Raw genomic sequence first — 22,113 nt, 5'->3', positions numbered from 1 at the left:
AAAAACAGGAGGTCAGGATCCAAAAAGACAGGTAAAACCATGCCAAGAGCTGACAGGTCTAACACTGAAGTATAGAGATCTCTTACAGGGCATTAGAGCAGCTAAAAGGAAAGCATACATTTCTTGGTCTGGAAATAATATTTCTTTCTTTCAAGATCTAGCTAAAGTTACTTCAAAAAGATGCTAAAGATATCTTGCAATGCTACATGCTCTTTGTACTTTGCATGCCAGATATGGACTTTTCCACTCATGTAGCTTTAAAGTAACACATCAATCAGACTATAATGTATGAGGATCCAGAGCTGCTGGAGAAATTCTCAGATACTTGTAAAGAAAATCATATTGATATGTCGAAGCAGTTCTCTGGTTGAGCTTGTTGTTATTATTGTGAGATATCATTGGAAGATGTTTATTTTCCTATGTGTATTTACTTGTTGATGGCAATGATTTTTTTCATGCCTTTTATCTTTATACTCATTGCCTAATACTTTTCACATAATAATGACTTTGTTTTGTTTCTTTTGTAGGTTTAGTCATGCTTTGCGGATTTCCCACCTTTTCCCTATGGTTGACATGTTCTTTCCTGCCTCTGCTCAGTCTTTAACCGGTCATCTCCCTGCAGTTCAACCAACCCAACCTTTTTATATGATGTCTTGTGTGTCTTGCCTGTTATAATATATTATTTGTTCAGATTCACTTTATATTTTTGCTCCACTTCCTTCTTTCTTGTATCTCCTTCCTTTTGCTAGAATCTAAACATAAATTTCTCAGATTACACTTTACATTTTGGTTGTCATAGTTGTTATTCTTACCAAAGATGTATCTGTATAATATGTCCAAGAATTATTAGATATCACTGTGTATAATTTAGTGGTATGTTAAGGGGTTGAATTCCCCTATTAAATGACAAAGAGTCCTGTCACATCTTGCAAAGTAAAATGCAGCTGTAACCCTTTTACAAGACACTCATATCATTGCATTAGAGATTAAAAAATGAACACAAAATAGGATGGGTCAAACATTCGCTTCTCCAGGCTCTGGGAAAAAGAGTGGCATGATTCTGCCTTGTAGGGAAGCCCATGATATTAAAATTGCTTTCTCAAGACTCTGATGACCAGGGAAGATGTTTTTATATCCAACTACTCATAATTAATATTCACATTTTAATTGTTTTATATTTGTAAACCTACACAGCCCAATAACAAATGTGGCCTGATATTTCACATAAATTCATGTCTTTTTCAGAGTACTTAATTTTTGGAGGAGACTGTCATAGATCCTTTTATTGACTGGAATTCTAGCAGCTAAATTTGTACCTTTTCTAATGCATAAGCAAATTTACCTCTGGTATAAAACTATATTTTCTGGTAGATACATGGAGGCTCTGTAATTCTTCCTTGAATGAATATACCTTCTTCTCCTCTGTACACAATTCTCAATCCAGAATTGATTATTTATTCCTCCCTAAAGTGTTATTGCAACACCTAATAAAATCATACTCTTGACATTGCAGATTTAGATCTTCTCCCTGCATCTAAAACCCCATGGAAATGGAGACTGAATAATTCTCTTTTATTAGGTTATATATTCTTTCGCCGCTTTGCAGGTTTTGTGAGGAAATGTTTTTGTTTTAATGATACACCTGATGTTTCACTGTAAACTCTTTGGGATTCATTCAAAGCTGCAGCCAATGATAACACTATTTAATGGGTGTCTTAGAAAACAAGAATGAGTAACCAACAATCTTCTAAGATTTTGGAAAATATTAAAAGAATTGATTTTACCACCTATCTAACTGACTTAAGCAAAGCTAAATTCTAAATTCCAATATAACAAATTATCCATGGAAAATGCTGCTTACCTCTTATGACGGTTTGGCGCAAAATATTATGATGGGGCAAAATGAAGCTTGTAAACTTGTGGCTAATTATAAAAAAAAAAAAAGAATGGGTTGAGATAGACACAATTCTAAGCATTGCGAACAGGCCCCTTTTCAAAGATGAAGATAATTTAGATGAATTTAAGAACTATTATCAACATCTATACACTCCTGAAACATCCCCATTTACTAAGTCCATTCAGGAATATCTAATATATATATATATATATATATATATATATATATATATGCATATATATATATGTATATTTATATATATATATATATATATATATATATACACATATATATATATATATATATATATATATATATATACACACACATATATATATACACATATATATTATATATTATATATATATAAATATATATAGCTAGATATATATATAGATATATATAAAACATGATGTTAATCAAGAGCTTTCCGCTTTCGAAGAGGATATTACATCTGAGGAAATCCTTTATTCTAAGAACTCAATAAAATATCAGGAAAAGTGCCTGGCCCAGATGAATTTACAATTGAATTTTGTCATTCTTTTCCATATTTTTTGGTGCCTAGGTTACTTCATTTATTTACTTGTTTTATTGCAAACAAAAAAGACAGAACATTCCAGGTGGCATTAATTTGTCTGATTCCTAAAGGAGGAAATGATTCCAAGTTATGTAAATATTATGGGGCTATTTCTTTAGTAAACAGAGGGGCCTATTTACGAGAATGCTATGCAATGCAGCACAACAAGTCACCTTTCTGCCCTGCACTGTGTGATTGGGAAAGGGCAAGAATGAGCAGTTTTTAAGGCAATTTGGTGCATTCCTGCCCTTTCCCCTATGATGGAGCCCTTTTGGCAGCCTGGCACCAATTCAGGCACCGTTGCACCACTGTTGAAGGGTGCCAGTGTTGCATGCAGAATTGACTTTGTGCCGGCAGTGAAACCTTCCTGCACAAAAACAATCCTGGAAGGCATATTTCTCTTTCTATGTGTGCTGCAGAATGCCTGAGAACACCTGAGAAGGTGTATCTTTTTGGTGCATCCCCAAGCCTACCAGTCCTGTGGAATGTGTTCTCATGGCAGATTAAGGCAACACAGTGATTTGTGATGCGTTGCCTTACTCCAGATTTATATGGGCACTCAGGGCCATACATAGTGGCCTTGCGTGGCCTCATAAATCCCATGTAAGGTTTGTGTCACTCTTTCACCATGTTGTGAGGTGCAGGAGCAATGCAACCTGCTCATAAATAGGCCCCATGGACTACAATATCCTTGAAAAACTTAATGCTTTCCTGATAGGTACATTATTATCAAAATTGATAGGGAGGAAGCAATCAGTGTTTGTTAAAGGCAGACTGATATCAGACAGCAATAGACTACTTTTTAACGTCTTAAGCAAATCTCATTTTTTACAACCATACCTTAGCTGATATCTCTCTTGATGCAGAGAAGGCTTTCTATAGAATGGGTTGGAATTTCATTCTTCATACAGGTTTGGCTTTAGACCAATATTTCAGAACTTGATTTATTTTCTTTATTCCTCTCCAAAGGCATCCATTTTTACCAGAATTAGATCAATTTGCTTCAGTCTTGAGATACAAACTTAATTCAGGTATGTGAAATTCTCCCCTCTTAATAAATTCTACTTCAAACAATAATTCACTTGTGCTAATTTTACAGGGTCCCGACAAAACAATAATACTTTGAATTGCGGTTTACGAATAATATTAAGGAAACAATTTAATGTAATCTTAAGTCAGTGAAAACTAAGATAGTCACCCTGACTTGTAAATGGAACCCACTTTATTTATCATGGTAGGGTAGATTGGATCCTATTTAGATGATGAGGATTGACCCTCTTATTTTATATATACACTCTTTCCAACATTCCTGTACACATTCTTTGTATTTATTTTAAGAAACTCAATGCAATCCAATATACATTTTTATGGTATAATGAAAAGGCTTGATTAGTTATCGCTAAATTACAACATGCTAAGGAAATGGGTGGAGTTAATCCCCAAACTAATTTGTTATCATTCATCATATGTTTAAAACAATCTACATATTTGCATCTGACAGATGATTCTGTGCCTCTTCCTATATGGACAGACATTGAATATCCAGTATATTTCTTTTTTTATTTACTGAATGTCTTTCTTTTGCACAGAAACCTATTTCCTTGCCCACTCCTTTCCTTAAGGATACTTACCAATTATTATGTCCAATTCTTTTTCAACCTTTTACTCAAAGGAATGTATTCCTAGAATCTTCCATATGGTATAACAAACTGATTAGGATTAACGGTAGAGTAATTTTTTCAAGGCATGGAGTGACAGAAGTCTAATGTGGGTAAAAAGCTTTTCCAGGACGACTCCTTTCTCTTCTTTGAACAGATGCAATTTTCGTCCAGTTTCCTCAATTTGTTTGAAAAGAGGTTTACGAGTCTCACTGACTCTATTTCTCAAGTTCTTTTAGCCCTTCCCTCTAATATCCTGTCGGAAGACCCAACTTCTCAGTTGTCACAGGTTGTTTCTTCAAATACTTCTGCATCTCATATTTACAGCGCTCTCCATTCATCACCTTATTCCAGAAATGAAACTGAAATCAAACTTAAAGGGGAAAACGATTTTCACATTTCCTGGCCTGCACAATTACGGAATGGAATTTGGATTAAAATCCATAAATCATACCAAACTGCAAACACCACTCAAACGCTATTTTTTAATCTATAACAGGCTTTTATTCACACCCACTGCTTTGAATAAAATTAATATTACACTCTCCATTAAATGTTAGTCATGTCAGAGTCCATAAGCTATAGTATTTTATATGCTTTTTGAATGCCCCTATATTCATCAATTTTGGGTTAACTTGTGGCAACAACTTAATGCAATTTACACACTGATGTAACTTTTTTATATTCAAGTGTCCTTTTGGGAAATTTAGTAGACGAGTGGTCCATCTCTTCGTTTAATGTTAAAATTATAGATCTTTTGCTGGCTGTTGCATTTCAACAGATAACTAGGAATTGGAAAAATTGCACTTGGTATTTTCTTTTAATGCTTGAGGTATAGTGTGTGTTATCATCATAGATTGGATAGAGCCTGTTTGTCCTATTTTTCTTGCTATTCATAGATATGCTTTTTGGTTACCTGTTACTGTTTTTTTAAGATTGCTTTTCATACAACTGTTCCACACATCGACTGTCTGTTGAAGAAGTTACTAAACCCTCCTAAATGTTCTTAGGCATTGATTTCCACCATATGTAGTGCTTCATTATTTCATAAGTATTCTTTAGAACATGTTTATATTGTAACCATATGACTTCATGAAAATATAATTGAAGTTTTTACTTGTATTTTATCTCCCAGTCCCTTTCTTGTTCTTTTTCTTTGTCTTCTCTAATTTACTTTTCTTCCTTCACCCCTTTCTCCCTTTATTTCTTACTTCTCAAAAGTGTATCTGGATATACTATAATTTCAAGTCTTCATTTGTTTTGTGGAAATATAACTATCTAGCTTCCAAACAACTTGGTTTGCTTCTCTAATAAAGGTTATTACACATAACTGACCTTGCAAAAATGTAGACAACTGAAGAAACACACACTCCTCAAGGTATGCTTTGCCACCCTTTGAGCTCATAGCATGAAAAAAACAGATTGTTTGAAATACACGCACATTTTTTCAGAAAAGTTCTGAGTGATAGAAAAATGTGTTGCTTACAGCACCTAGAAATGACAGCACTACTCAAACAGACAATATTTTTTCTCCTTCTCATAATTGCTAGGAGTAGTAGAAATAGTCCGGTAACAATTCTTTGGGCATCCCTGCTATTTATAGAATTCAATTTTTATGTTTCCTTGTCAAAATCATTCTCAGTGGCTGTTTATGCGAATCAGACGTCTGATGATTTCCCAGAGGTCATCTGAGTTTATTTTGTTGATCATTGGCCTCAACTGGATATGAGGCAATGGGGGGCGTGGCCAAGTCCAGCATGGCATAAGCTGCGGAAACTGGGGGCTCCGGGATCCGTGACTATAGCCACACCGTAATAACCCATCCTGAAATAGCATTTTAGGGGCAGTGAGCGATTAACTCCACTGGGAGTGGAGGGCTTGTGTCGGCGGCGATCTACAGAGCAGAACTGACCCAGAAAGTACTTTTTAAAGAAATCCGGCGGCGCTCACAAAATGGCGACCGTCGGCAACCCCTGAAACCAGCATTGAGTGCCTGGGAACACTGCTGAGTGGCAACAACGGAGAGGACCCGGCGACGGCGTGCCGATTGACACGGCGAACAGAGATCGAGATCCAGTCTGCAGACTGGTGCAGAAGGTGGGTCCCGGGCGCGAGGGCACTAGAGAAATGAACGGAAGCACTGGTGGCCGGGGAGAGCAGCGTAGAGAGCCGCGAGGCGTGCGGGTGCAACCCCGCGGGAGAGAGTACCTGCCTGGGAGAGCCGTAGGGGAACCCGAATGCTTTGCGCTTCTAACCAGAGGATATCAACCCACCGAAGCAGAGACGGGAAGTCCCAGCGCTGGCGCCCAGCGGCGGAAGGCACGGCAGCCTGAGAGTGCAGGGCATGTCAGGGGCGGCTTGAGCAGCAGAGCGCCAGAGACCTCGGAGCAGACCGCAGAACTCCGAGGCAGCAGAATACTGGGCTTGGCCCAGGGCCATTAACAGGCATATGAGTGTACGGCCTCGCGAACCAATCGGGGAAGGCAATGAGGAACCCCCAGACACCAGGAACGCTGTGGAGTGGGGTAGCCTAGCACACTCAAGACACGGGCATATGGTGAGTGCTGAGACTGTCCTATATGTATTGAACTGATACAGACACAAGGCTCCATAAATAGACGATTTCCCCTGACAAATGTCCAGGGAATGGAAGGAGGGGGAAAAATAAGGAAAAAAGTAAAGAGCGAAAAGTAGGGACCCAAGACAGAAACTGCCGCCAACCACTGAAATCAAACAAAGTGAGCCTGTGGTGGAGTGTCCAGAGACAGCTGGGCCTCACCATCTACATAAAGGAGACCACGGGGGAGAGAGAGAGAGAGAGAGAGAGAGAGAGAGGGGAAAACTCAAGACCAGAACACGAGGTCTGAGAGGAGAACAGAGATTACAGAGGGACTACACAAATGTCTGGGAAGTTTAAAAACATATGGAAGGCCCTCCTCGCTCTGCCTGACATGAGGATTTAGAGGGTCTTGACTGCACCCACCACAAGCTGGTGGGACTTCAAAATCTCACTCCATACAGATGGGGAAGACCACCAAAAAAAGGGACTTCAACATGGGAGCCCCCCCACATTCCAAAACACGTTCAGAGGGACCGAATCCTGCAACACAAGGCCCACTGCAAATGGATCCTGATGAGCCAACTCTGCAAGACGTACTACAAGCTATAGCGGCATCCCGAACAGCATTAGAAGTCAAAATAGATACGCTGAGCATAGACTTGGGACTATTGAGAGATGACCACAAAAAAACTAGCTGAAATAGTTTCCACGGCTGAAAGAGATTTAGCGGAAGCACTCCCAACATTAACACTATCGAGCAACCGACTAAATGATGTTGATAATCGCCTAAAGACATTTGAAGACAGAGCAGAAGATGCAGAAAACAGGGCAAGGCGCGACAACATTAGGATTATAGGAATCCAAGAAAAAGCGAAGGGACACATATGGTGGATTTCCTGGAAAATTGGCTAAGAACAGAGGTGGCTCCAGATGGCTTATCCACATTCTTTGCCCTGGAAAGAGCACACAGAGCCCCCCCCCCCCCGGTTTTCCCCAAGACCTTTGATTGCGAGGCTGCTCCATTTCAGAGATAGAGATCATATACTGAGACAGGCATGACAGAAAGAAGAATTAACAGTAGGAAATAGCAGGATCCCCATCTTCCCCGACTTCTCCTGGGAAGTACAAAGGCGCAGAGCGAACTACAACACAGTGAAACGCAAACTGCGCAACTGGAGATCCATTATTCAATGCAATTCCTTTCCAGACTCAGAGTGGTCGCCCCATCAGGCACAGGATTCTTTTCAACACCAGAAGAAACCTGGGCATGGCTGTAGTCCAGACTGACATCCGAACCGAATGCTAATCCACAACACAGAGCGAAACGAAGATGACCAAGGCCAACCAGGCATCAACCGACCTACAGACGCGACCCCCTCATCATGGACGAGGTGCTCAATGAAACGAGACAGGCGATGGAAGCAGCAGCTAGGATCGGCGGGCGACCAGGAGACCAGGAATCACCCCACCCCGGAGCCCACAGAAAGAAGATGAACATTCAGACTCTGACAGTGAGACAGCAACTTCCACGCAATTGAGTATATTACTGCCTGTGATCACTCCGGGTACAGCAGACGAGATCATCTGAGCAACACACACCAGATTGAAAAGACTAAGCCGCAAGACAAACTGCAAAAAAACGCCCCAGTGGGAACGGAGAATCACGCCTACTAACATGAGTCTAACAATACACTGGAGGCAACATCCATAAGCGTTTCCCACAACATCAAAGATTAGTGTGGTCAAGATGGTCCCAGATTCCCGGGGCTCCCGCTCGCTTGAAGAGTGACGCAGCACCCCCATAACAGCTGTGAAGACCACAGCAAGACCTAGAAAACTAGTTTCAAGTTTGTTGATGAGTGAAAGTTTGGGCGAAGCCAATATGTCCTTCGCTCTGGGGAAGGGGAGTTGGGATTTTTGTTATTTAAAAAGATTGCAGTTTACGAGGAATGGGCTAGGTATGGAACAAAACAATGAGATAGACAGACACAACTACATGACGAATGGCTGGGGTAAGAGACCTAAAATGTTTAACATGGAATGTTAGGGGATTAAGATGTATGGCCAAGCGCCACCAAGTATTTGCATACCTAATTAGAAGGGGAATCCACATAGCAATGCTCCAGGAGACACACTAAGATGCAACAGAGGGCCAGGCACTCCAGAAACGGAGAGGTAGAGTTTTTTGCACAACCTATTCGGCGTTTGCCAGAGGTACACTGATATAGATGAAAGCAGGAATCCCATATCAACACCTATCAACGCTTAACGATCCCCTGGGAAGATACAAGGTAATCACAGGAAAAATAGACGGCAAAGAGGTAACACTAGGAAGCATATATGGTCCCGACTCGAACCAAGGAGAGTTCCTGGCCACCCTATCCACAAGATTAGCAGTACACCTTTCGGGAACGATAATAGTGGGAGGAGACTTCAATTGTATTGCAGACACAGCACTAGATAGATTGCACCCCCCCCACATCGCCAACAATACGAACTGCGAGCGCATACCAGACTTGGCAAACCAACTGGGGCCTGATAGACATTTGGCGAGCACAAAACACTCAAGACCGAGAATACTCATATTACTCACACATGCATGACCTACACGTCAGACTGGAAACTTTTCTAACCTCGCCAGACATGCATAGGGCAGCGCAAACGAGCGAATATCTAGCTCGAACAATATCGGACCATAACCCACGCCTGGTTACCCTGAATTGGTCTCTGACAAATGCACCCATACCCACATGGCGGCTGCAACCTCTCATGCTAGAGGATGAAGCATTTAAACAGGCTATTGGTGAAGCGATTGATGCTTACTTTGACACTAACGAGGACTCAGCCTCCTCCAAGCTAATCGAATGGGATGCATTCAAGGTGGTCCTCAGAGGAAGGTGTCTATCAGTGGCCTCTGGAGTGAGACAAACCCTACTACAGGATATAGAGAAAGCAGAGAGCAGCCAAAGGGAATTAGAGCGACAATGCCCCAGAGCCCCAGATAGGAGGGACTTCCTCACTGTAGAACGGGAAAAAACAATGGCAGCGATAGACCGATTACGCTGCTATGACTACAAAGCTTACTTAACCAGAATGCACGCAGAGGGAGACCGGGCAAGCAAACTCCTAGCATGGCTGGCGAATCCTGATAAGAGAAACTCGCCCTACCTGAAAGGTCCCGGGTGACTTCACAGAGGGCCATTAACGAGGAATTCAGGAAATTCTATGCAGACCTATAGTCCAGCAAAGTACACCCCTCAATATCAGAAATTCAGAGTTTCCTACACCATCTGCCACTCCCCAGGTTATCCGCGTCAAATGCGAATGACCTGGGAGCACCAATTACACTGGCGGAAGTGAAGGATGCAGTAGCTTCTATGGCATGAAATAAAACACCAGGCCCGGACAGGTTACCAATAGAATTTTATTCATCTTATTTCTAAACTAGGACCTAAGTTGGTAACAGTATATAACTTAGCGGCTGAAACCCAATCTTTCCCATCATCTACACAGGAAGCACTGATTATACCACTAATGAAACCAGGAAAAGACCCTACAGAAGTAGCATCTTATAGACCACTGTCAATGTTAACTACAGATTATAAAATACTAAGTAAAATATTTGCAACTCGACTCACGCACCGTATGCCCCAAATTATACACTCTGACCAAGCTGGCTTTATACCAGGGCGTCAAACAGCACACAATATACGCCGCCTCATAGCTTTAATGAATAGCGCTGGATTTGATAAAGACAAGGCAGCAGTACTAGCCATCAACTTTGAAAAAGCATTCGACAGCTTGGAATGGTGGTATCTCTACGAAGTCCTTAGTAGACTGGGCGTCCGATTTGTTGCATGGACGAAACTCTTGTATCTCAACCTGAAAGCCAGAGTGCATACGGGCACTACCATATCTAATAGCTATGAAGTGGCAAGGGGTACCCGACAGGGCTGCCCCCTCTTGCCCTTGCTATTCGCACTGGCGATGGAACCGCTGGCCTGCGCCGCTAGGGAGGGCAGAAATTGTAGAGGTATTTCCATAGCAGGTCAATCCCATCATATTGCACTATACGCAGACGACCTTCTCTTCTTCCTCAGAGATATGAAGGGGGATCTACAAGGAGCTCAATCACTACTGACATTTTTTGGAGACCTATCAGGCCTCAGGGTGAACTGGGCGAAATCTGGTCTCTTCCCACTTAGGGAGGGAAGACATCCCCCCGATCATTGGAGAACTACAATGGGAACCAAGGTGCCTCAAATACTTAGGGGTCCACATTTATCATAACTCACAGAACCTCTACGAAGGTAATATAGAGCGAGCACTAAGGGGTATGAAAGGTTCCATGGGGTTCTGGGCAACACTACCTATTTCGGTAGCAGGCAGAATAGCATTATTAAAGATGGTAACTCTCCCTAGGCTACTTTATTTTTTCGTCACTCTCCCAGTGTGGATTCCGAGCAGTTTTTTCACTGTCCTGAACTCTATTCTTACAGGATTCATATGGGGCGCGGGCAGACGCAGACTTTCGCTAGCAGTGATGTGAAGGACAACTGAGGAGGGCGGCCTGGCTGTTCCAGACTTCAAAGATTATTACCTGGCCGGTCAACTTCAGTGGTTGACCAGGTGGGTGGCTGCCCATACGACACCTGAGAGTGAAATCCTACCTTTCACTCCTGAATGATACACGTTATCAGGGGTGGTGTTGAACCTCGCTGGCCCAAAGCCCCGCGGATTCCAGGCCCTAGAGGTCATCCGTAGATGCTTGAGGAGATTTCTGCATAAAACACAGTGTCCAAGACCCTACTCACCTGAAATCCCATTAAGATGTTTATTAACATTCCCACATACTGGGAATTGGGCAGCAATCAGAAGATGGGAAGGTGCTGGAGCCACAACACTAGGCACACTATATGAAGCGGACTCCTTATTATCATTCACAGACTTTTGCAATAGATACCGACTGCCATCGGGAGGTTTCTTAGTACATAGAGCAATTAGAAACACAATCAGAAAACACTGGCGCATGGGAAGCACCAAACCCCCCACATCGAAAGAAGTGCAATACCTAGTTAGTACGACAGGAACAACTAGAGCAGTAACAACTTTCTATAGAAAAATTTGTGCCAATGGGACCAGACCATTATCGTATCTTAAACTAAAATGGGAGGTAGGCCTAGGAGTAACTTTAGAAGACAACACATGGGAGCAAATCCTAGCCTCTAGAAATGCCCGATTTAAATTAATAAACACATATGTCCTACACCAAGCATATCTCACACCACGCAGAATAAAGAGACATTTTGGGGCCTTGGAGGACTGCTGCCCCAGATGCAAAGAGGAAGGGGCCGAATTTCTACACATGTTTTTGACCTGCCCAGCCATCCGAGTCTACTGGCACAAAATAACACAGGTGCTATCTGACCACATTGGACGCAATGTGCCAGAAGACCACGGTCACTGCCTTCTAGGAAATTACCGACATCAGCCCCAGCATAAATACACTAATCAATTCCAAGATGTGGCCCTTGTATTAGCCAAGAGAGAGATAGCAATCATATGGAAAGCAATGTCAGGGCCCAGATTACAAACATGAGCGAGGGAAGTTCTTAAGTGGTCCAAAGCTGAAGAAACGATCAGACACAGAGAGGCACGGAGAGGACACGGAGAGGACACGGTCCAATAGAGAGAGCGGAAGCCTGGAGCATGCTAGTGGATGAGTGGGAACAGCAAATAGAAGTAAGACAGACACCCTGACTCCTAAAAGAGACCATCAGCATATAGGCAAAGACATCCTCGGAACTTTACATAACCCATACACTATAGCGAAACATACCTCTAGACATACCTTAGCCACATCTAGCACTCAAATTACATCTACAAATCCTTCATAAGAAATCTAGCTCACATACACATTAACCAACACGCTATACTTGCCAAGTACTAGACCGTCAGTTGGAAAGGGTGGGAGGGAGGAGGGGGGTAGATCCCCTCGTGTAGAGGCACACATACTGATAAGCAATCAACAAACCGCTATATTACCACGCAGAACTTACCTGTCTTCCAGGATAATGAAAGACCAGTGAACAAGTCTAAATGGTAACGGCGAACCAGTGCCCAACCAGTATAAAACTCAAAGATAGAAGAGTAATGTGTATGCTGGAACCACTATACATACCGGACATCAGATTCCGCTACTCTGCTTGAGGTGAGGGTTAGACAAGTTATAATGTTTGTACTAATATATGTACTAAAACCAATAAAATCTTTAAAAAAAAAGTAATAAATATTACTGGATCTGAATCAATTTTAATAATGCTACCATACCTCTGTGAAATGTAGCAATTTAAAACTGTTTTCACTCAACAGATGGGCAATGGTATGTCACTGCACCAAGGGAAACAGCTGTATTAAGTGATCTCAGTATTTCAGCTTTGATGAAGTGTATTGTTTAATGGTGTAGTCATGTTATACTCTGTGAGTGAGAAAACCAAGGACAAACATTATTTCTCTGCTCCAAACATTTTCGAAGACTAAATCAATCTTTATTAAAAGTGGAACATTCAATGGCTTTGGGAAAGCTTTAACATAGAATTTGTGTTTTAAAGCGTCTATGTACTCTGTGTGTGACATTGGATCAATTAAAATGCATTGACTAAACAGATTAAAATGTCAGAACTCAAATTAAAACAATACAAAAAAGGAATAGAGGGTTTAATTATAGCTTCCTGTGGTTGCTCATTTTGTCTAGTTTTTCTTTTTCAGATGGCAAATAACAAGTTTTTTGTACAGCTTGCAAAACCTATAATTTTACTGTCATTTTGCAGAAAAGAGGAAACGTTTCCACTCACACTAACTCATCTTCTGTACATTCTCCCTCCAAAGTAGCTGCTCCTCACTTGCCTCCCCACAATCATATTCTTTCTTCCATATAACTAGTCAGACCACAGCACACCTTCCACCTTGGCGTACTTGATACCTTTTTTGCTTCAATGAGACTTCTCAGCAGTTTGCAATTTTCCTTTGTTGGAATCTTGTTTCCATCCACATTATCTAATGCCTTGAATCCATAAATTATTATTACAACTATAGCTCCCTCCCTTTGTTATATTTGAAAGTTTCTGCACAGAGCAGGTTTATAAGAAAATGCCCAATCTTTCTCTCTTTTGACATTCCTTTCTACCATCCACTCCTGATGTTTTAGTACTTAAACACCTGAATGTGAACTCTCTTCAGAATTGTATTCCATCCCCAGACCATACTGTCTGTTTTCCTCTCCTCATTCCTTTCCGATCTGTACTCTACGACCCACACCTGACAGCTCAGATGACAGCTCAGACGACCCAGCTTTCTCTTAATTATACAGATCGGCCCTTTAAAGTCTCCCTTGTTCCACTTAGCTTTGTCCACATTTTAAATATTTCCCCACTGCTCTGTATATAGCTGGTTTTACCTAAAGCCATTGATTATTTTGTTATTGACACTGTTGCAGCATCCCTTCTTCATCAGTAGCTACAGTCCACAGATCCAACACACTTCTCTCCTCAGCATGTTCTAGATATCATCCTGCTCATTCTATGGAAATTATATATATCTAAATCGATCTATCTATCTATCTATCTATCTATCTATCTATCTATCTATCTATCTATCTATCTATCTATCTATCTAGATATATATGTGTGTGTGTATATATATATATATATATATATATATGTCTATTTCTCTCTCTCTATATATATATCTATATCTATATATATATATTAAAAAAAAATATATATATATATATATATATATATGTATAATAATAGAATGTCCCAAACTCTGTGTGTGTGTGTGTGTGTGTGTGTGTGTATATATATATATATATATATATATATATATATATATATATATATATATATATATATATATATATTAATCAGATTTTCTCTCCCAAAGAAAAGAAGTCAAGACACAAAACGGACAGTTCAAAAAGCTATATTAAAGAAAGATGGTCCTCCTCCCAACGCGTTTCAGCCGTAGCCTTGTTCACGGAAGATATATATATAGTGGCAGTCACCACTAGGTAGTTATAGAAAGGAAATATGTTTCTTTTTTACTTGCTTATATCTTTGGCGCCAGTTGATGAATCTTCACCACATTTCCAAAAATATGTGATACTCACTTCTGCTGCTGTCTGGAAAGATTTTGGGTGAGCCGTCAAGCAAGGTCTGAGAAAAAGGGGAGGGTCCCAAACACGTTTTCCCCATGTTAGTTTCCATTGGGATTTTGAACACGACTACAGCCCAAACTGCTAGATGTATTTCCACCAAATCTGGCAGAAAGCTATCTCTTGGTCCAGAAAGCACCCTTTTTAGGTCGAGTGTTAGCGTTCGGCCTGCTGTATAATAAAGTATACAATAGAACGAGTTCCAGCGTTTTGATTTGTTAGTTGCAGTGTCCGTCAAAAATCCTTGCCTGGTGGTCAGTTCTGCCTCTTTGTCCTGCCTTTTTTCACTTTGGGAGCAGCACAAAGTACTGTGTAATTACGCTATGTCCTGTTTATGTCTTCTGAAGGGGACTTTTTCTTTCAGTATTGGCCTGTTTGCCTTGCACTGTGGGAGTGTGTTCAGACCCTCCCCCCCACCAGCTCCCTCTGTAAACATAAACCAACATCAGAGGGGGGCTTTTCCAGGGCCAGGTCGCTCTCGCTCTCTTCCTCTTGTTATTTTCAGTCTGTGTGGCAATAAAAGTCCAGTCAATAATTTACAACGCTATGAGCTCTAACTCGTTTTATGGGTGATTGCTGGCTGGGGATGGCAGCCTCAGCCGGTGCAGGCCTCAGGGCAGAAGAGGAAGAGAAGGCTCCGGATCGAGGTGGATGCACTCAGGTGAATCCCTCGTGGTGTGATGATCTGCAGAGCACAGCTGGCGTGACAGGGGGAGGCAGGAAGCTTTTAGGCTCTGACGGAGCTGGCAAGTAGTGCGCAAGCTCGGAGGTCGGCAGCTGGAGACAGGCCGATCTGGGAAGAGTTGCACACAGTGCGGGCTCAGGTTCTGCAGATCCCCAGGACGGCCCGAACCAGGAGCACTCTGGCAATGCAGCGCTGAGTAGGTGTCGGGCAACAAGGCAGGTGAGGACGTGGCGTGGACCCCTCATCACCAGTGTAGAGTTGGCCCCAAGAACTACACACAGCCAGGAGTGGGAGTAGCAACTCTTTATTACTCTTATTCCACACTGAATCCTGCCACCCGTTATGTCACAGGCTTTTAACCTTTCCTGACTGGTGCCACGTTGGCCTGACCATTCAACATTAGTGGAGAGGAGTGTGACAATATATCCCCCTCCTCGGGTCCCCCATCATGGTGTCGCCTGGGTACAGGCAACATTACAATCAGTAATTCAGGGTTTGACTTCCCTGCCAGTTCCTCATTTTCGCTATACTTTCACAGGAAGATTTTGGCTGTTTTCAGGAGCCCAAATCTCTCTGGTGTTCACGCAGATGCGGTAATTACATTGGGGTGAGCAACTACTGTTATCGGCCCCATCAGAATTAAGAGGCCGTTCGTGAGAGCCTTAATGCTGTGTTGACTACAGTTTGCTAGATGGCCAGTACATGGCCCTAAAACATCATATAATGTTACGTGAGTGAGTCATGCTCACATTAAGGGAAACTAACAGAAAACTGTCGAACTAAGATAAATATAACTTTAGAGAAAGATACATGTACCCAGAGTAAAGAAGACTGGAATGAATACAAGAGGAACATATTAGAAGACTGTAAAAAAACTATGGACAGAAAAAAAGGTAGCGAATTTAAAATATGGTTATGATAAAGAATAATATTGTGAAGGAATTAGAACGATGGTCAGAAAGTAAAAATGTTTTATGGCATAATGTGCACGTTTTGTTTTGTATTTGTTCTTTGAATTCCTTGTGTATTGCTGGATGTTGTATTTGTGATCTTTTAATTTGAAAACTGCACTATTCGCTGCTGTTTAGAAGAGGTAGTATTTCCTATCAGAGAGATGATGCTTGCAGACCGATTCAGGCTGGTTGCTTTGTGTGCAGCAGTCCTTCAGCAGTTTGCAGTGAATGGGAAGGGCGAAAGGGAAGTACTCAAGCGACCTAATCGTTGTACGTGTTAGTCTTTAAAGTGCACTATAATCAGGCTCCATGGAGTTGTGTGGCAGGAGAGGACCAAATTATGTGACAGGGTTGACTATGCGGCAAGAAAAGGCAAATTCTGCAGCATAATGCGACACATTTTGCGATAGTATTATTTCACTATTTTGTCATTTTTACGGTTGAGCGCAAAGTGCTCCGTCCAGTGTTGTAATCTCTCTTTGGGCTCCAAAGCACGCCCATGTCACATTAGTTTCTTTCATTGGTTCATGAGCTTGACTTTCAAAAGCTGCTTGCTTTCATTAGTGAAAGGCATGCATAAGTCATGCCTTTTCCGGTGTTTAGCCCTCATCAAGCGCAGCGACCAAGCACTGAAAACATACCAGGCTCCATGTTTTCTGTCTGGTTTCTGGACTACTTTTTCCCTTTTTTCGCAGCGTGATCTCGCTTGGCAGAAGTTGAGCGCTTTGCATGACATTGACCCAGTTACATAGTTAATTGCACTTTTGCTGGTTACGTAGATAATTGCACTTTTGCCGATAAGTTTCACTACGAGAGAACTTTTATTTCCCTTTGTGTGTCTGCTTTGGACTGATGGTGGCCGTCAGCTCACTTCTGTGAAACTTTTACTTTTCAGTTTATAGGGCAAGAAAAGTCCAGTTAGTTATGTAAAACTGTTTTATTTTCATTTTCAATTTATGTGGCAAGAAAAGTCCAGTTAGGAGTTTAAAATGCTAATTGCTCTAGCTCAAGCGTGAGCGAGACCGGTTGCATTGCAAATGCTTGTTGTGATGTGGTGTAAATCCATTCAGTAGTTTTCTAGTTATTAAATGAAAACTAAATTTGTATATATATAGGTACTGATCCTTCATGATGCCTACATGGAGCTTCACGAACCCTTGCGGCAGGAGAAGTGCTGTGATTGGTGGAGCACAACCTGTGAAGAAAGTAGTGGCTGCCATTTTCTAAACCACGATCGTGTCTCGGGGGATGAAAATGAAGATTAGAAACTGTAGAAAGGGTCGGGATAGTGGTACCCTGAACCCATAGGTGCATTGTATGGTTTTCTGAGGGACACCTTGTGAGTTTTAAAAAGCTCAAAACTATTTTTTTTTCACATGCATGGAGTCACAACACCATTGCAATGTTCAGCACAGCCCCCTCTGTAACTCCTCAACTGAGTCAGAAACCTTGCCAAAAATCTAAAAAAAAATGCATTCACACACTCACTCACACACTAATGCATGCACTCACAGACCCACTCAGACACTCACACACCCATTCATAGACCTTCTCAGCGACTCATGCACCCACTCACAGACCTTCTCACACACCAACTCACAGACTGGCTCAGACTCACACACCGACTCACAGAGCCACACAGACAGTCATACACCTACTCACAGACCCACTGAGTGACTCACAGACCCACTGAGACACTCACACACTCACTCACAGACCCACTCAGCAACTCATGCACCACTCAAAGTCCAACTCAGACACTAACACACCCACTCACAGACCCACTCAGACTCTCACACACACCCTTGTAGACCCACTCGGACTCTTAAACACCCACTCACAGTCTCACACAGACTATTACACACACCCACTCACAGAGACACTGTCACAACCGGAGACACCCTCTCACACCTACTCTCATACCCAGACAGAAACTCTCACACCCACATAGGCCCTCTCACATCTATTCTCACACCCAGAAAGACACTTTCACACCCACTCTCACATCCGGAGACACCCTCTCTCACCTATTCCGACACCCAGAGAGACAGACCTGGTGGGCCAACCCCCACCATGCACAGCCGAAGAAGGATCTCTTTCTAAGCGGTTCCTCCCCACATCTACTCTGATGGTTTACTAATCTTGTCTTCTTTTTTCCTTCTATTGTGCAGTTGCCACCTCAATTTTCCTCAGCTGTCTTACAGGTGGCAATGGATATTTGAGTCTATGTGCTACAATGGGCTTATTTACAATCCCATTGCACCACAGTAGCGTCACTATTTTTACGCTGCTGCGGTGCAAGTAGACCTCTACACTGAGCCACATTTAGAAGTGGCACAATGGGACCATTAGTCCGGTTTGTAAAGCCCTGTGCCACATTATATATGCACCAGGTATGATGTATGCAGGGTGGGTTTTCCCACTTTAAAAGCCACGCAGAACTGGTGCAGTGAAATTTACTACATTTCTCTGTGTTGTTCAGCGACTTCACTGCAGCAGAAATTTAACGTCAAATATTGCAATGATAATATCAAAGATGTCATACAAAATCTCATCAGATATATAATATGTGGAGTAATTAGATGTGCATAGTGAAGGCCTGGGCTATAGTTGTCTTAGGAGCGAAAAATAGTTACTTGAAAGAACTCTAACTATAACTGCTGAATTTCTATGGTTTTGCATGAGTAAAATCAGAACCTAACTATAATGTCCCTGTAACCTTTTTTTTTACAGTGAATTTCTATTTTTTTTAACGTAAAGCTATTGTAATTACTATATGTAATTTCAACCCCTGCAGCTCACAGCCTTTGGCTGTGCATGGTGGGGGTTGGTCATAAGGCTTGGCCTGCAGCCAGGCCTTGCAGCCAAGCCCTTATAACCACCCAACCTTGCGCCACGCATGTCCCTTGGCCGTGCGCAGTGCAGATTGGTCACAGGGCCCATCTCGGTTTGTGGATCTGTGAATGGGTGCATGAGTGTTTGAGTGGGACTGAAAGTGGGTGTGTGTCTGAGTGGGTGCATGAGTGTCTGAGTGTGTCTATGAGTGGGTGCATGAGTCTCTGAGTGCATGTATGAGTGAATGAATTAGAGTATGAATGACTGTGGGTTTTTTTTCCAATTTTTCCACATTTGTGAATATTTTGTGAATAAATTTGCGAAAACTCATGAATTTTCACGAATATCACTCATGTTGTCGCAAAATTATTTCAAACCCATACTTTGCCCCTAAAACACACCTATATAACACCCCTGTGGTCCGGGTACCTCCATCCTGACTCCTTATGCTACTTTTAATTAGGATTTTCACCCCCGTGGGCCGTGTCCCATTAAATAAAATTGTGGCACCAACTTTTTAGTCAGGTTGTCATCAGCCAATTACAGAGCTTCGTTTTGCACATGTATTCACGAAAATTCACAAATATTCACAATATATTTCTCGTAAACTACTGAACGGATTTACACCAAATAAGTGAAAGCGTAATCTGACCACTGAAAGCTAGCTTTCCTACAAATTTGGTGTTTTATTGCATCCAGTGGTTCAGGCTGTAGTTGTGTCTGAAGGCCCTCCTGGAATTAACATAAGCAACACCACTTTTTGGACCTCCCCCCCTTTTTCTCGGCCCCTGCTTGACGGATTTCCATTAATTTTTTTGTGCGCAACAAGAATCACTGGGCACTTATTTTTCAGCACATTTTGTGACGATTCATCAAACGGCGCAAAAGATATAGGCAAGTCAAGTCCATATATAACTACCTTGTGGGATTTTATATGGGAATTTGAAGCAGTGTCAGCTTACTAGTTAGAAAAAACTTGGAAGACTGCATTTATATTCTATCTCCATATATGATCAATGTAATGATCACCAAAAGATTTGTGTATGAATGGGCATCAGTGAGATGAGAAATGGGAACACTTAAGAACTAATAAAGCATCCAGTGTAACTATTCTTTGTTCCGTAAAACCTCGCCACTACATGCTCTTTGACAGAACTGGACCCACGCTACGCCAACCTAGCCTTTTTGCCCTTGTCTGTCACGCTGTTTTCTCAACTCTTCCACATCCTGTCCGAAGAGCTCCCTGTGCACAATAAATTTAGACACTATAGTAGTAAAACAGACATGTAAAAAAAACAAGAGTTAGACATCCTGGGACAGATGTATGACCATTTCATTTTGCGAGTCTCTAATTGCGACTTTTTGCGAGTCGTAATTAGAAACTCGCAAAATGAAATGCACAAATGTGTCTCAGACACATTTATCAATTCCCAGTGGGGTCGCAAAGACCTACCTCATCACTATTTATGAGGTAGGTCGCTATTTGCTAACCCATAGGGAATGGCCGTACTCACCAGGATGGTGGCCTTCTTCCTTAAAGGAAAGCAGGATGCATTTCTAACAAAAAAATTAAAGGTTTTCATTTATTTTTTTCAGAGTAGGTGGTGGTCCGTGGGACCTGTACCTGCTCTCAAAAAATATTTACGCTACCATTCGCAAAGAGGTAGGGATTCCTTAGTAACCCCCTCCCGTTTGTGAATGGGTTACCACAAGCTTGAAGTTGGTGGTGGTGATTGGGTTACCACAAGCTTGAAGTTGGTGGTGGTGATTGTTTGGAGTCCGCATTCACAGGCACAAGACAATCTTACATTGTACCTCTGGCCCCTGGTCATGATAAATTTACAGTGATTATGTGTTTTCCTTTACTTTTCCTTTAACTCAGTGTGTTGATCATTTGAATGAAAGTGTACTTCAGTTGATTGGAAGCTGATATATTAACTCTTGTTCTGCAAATATAGCACACACTGCTATCTTACATTTTGAATTTTCTTCACAACCTTGATACAAAATGTATCTATGGCAACACAAAAAGATCATTGTGCCATTTTAACGATGGCGCGTGCTCTCCAACAACTAGCTACAGTGCTAGCATAAAGAGAAATAAATTATCTGTAACTTTACCCGTCTTCCTCCTTCTTCTGTCTTCATTGAGCAAATGGTTCATGAAATAACGTGTGTCAAGGGAAAAGAAAAAGATTTATGTTAGCTGGAAATCATTTCAGCCATACACCAAGAGCACAGAGTGACAATGAGTCTGTCTTTTATCTTTTTTACAATTGTGATAGAATATAGGAGTTTGACAGCCATGAGAATTTAACTCCCACCATCACTGACAAATCACAAGCATGCTGTAAAAAAAAGGAGACGTCCTTTGTTGGCACTGCTACCATCGTTCTTTGATTGTGAACAGACTAATCCAAGTAGCTTGATGGATGTTCTCCTCAATTGTTACTGCTCCTTGTGTACAGAGATAGACTCTGGTGCTGGATATCAGCAGGTCATTAAAGATTGGACTGGCACCCTAGAATGAGCAAAGTGACCGCTTGGTGACCCCAGTGCTTCACATTTTGGGCAATATGGAGCAACATTTGCCCACGTTTCTGTCCGTCTAACTACCTACCTCTCTGTATATAGTTAAGCTCTATAAAGCAATCTTGCTTCAGATTTAAGTCAAAGTTTTTAACACAAGTAATCTTACCTTAGGCTCTGGCTGAAACATAGGGAAAAAACTGT

At 41.7% G+C, this 22,113-nt stretch overlaps 1 protein-coding gene across 3 annotated transcripts in view; it reads right to left on the bottom strand.

Annotated features, from left to right (window-relative positions):
- The window catches only part of IMPG1 (interphotoreceptor matrix proteoglycan 1), a 1,628,305-nt gene that overhangs the window by 686,556 nt on the left and 919,636 nt on the right, over positions 1-22,113 (bottom strand). For all 3 annotated transcript variants that reach the window (XM_069235643.1, XM_069235645.1, XM_069235644.1), the window contains exon 9: positions 21,502-21,522. In XM_069235643.1, the coding sequence (XP_069091744.1) occupies positions 21,502-21,522 (21 nt within the window). The remainder of the gene's footprint in view (positions 1-21,501; positions 21,523-22,113) is intronic.

Source organism: Pleurodeles waltl, chromosome 5 (assembly GCF_031143425.1).
Source record: "Pleurodeles waltl isolate 20211129_DDA chromosome 5, aPleWal1.hap1.20221129, whole genome shotgun sequence".
NCBI lineage: Eukaryota > Metazoa > Chordata > Amphibia > Caudata > Salamandridae > Pleurodeles > Pleurodeles waltl.
Note: the sequence above shows the minus strand (reverse complement) of the source record. Positions and strands in the feature narration are given on the sequence as shown.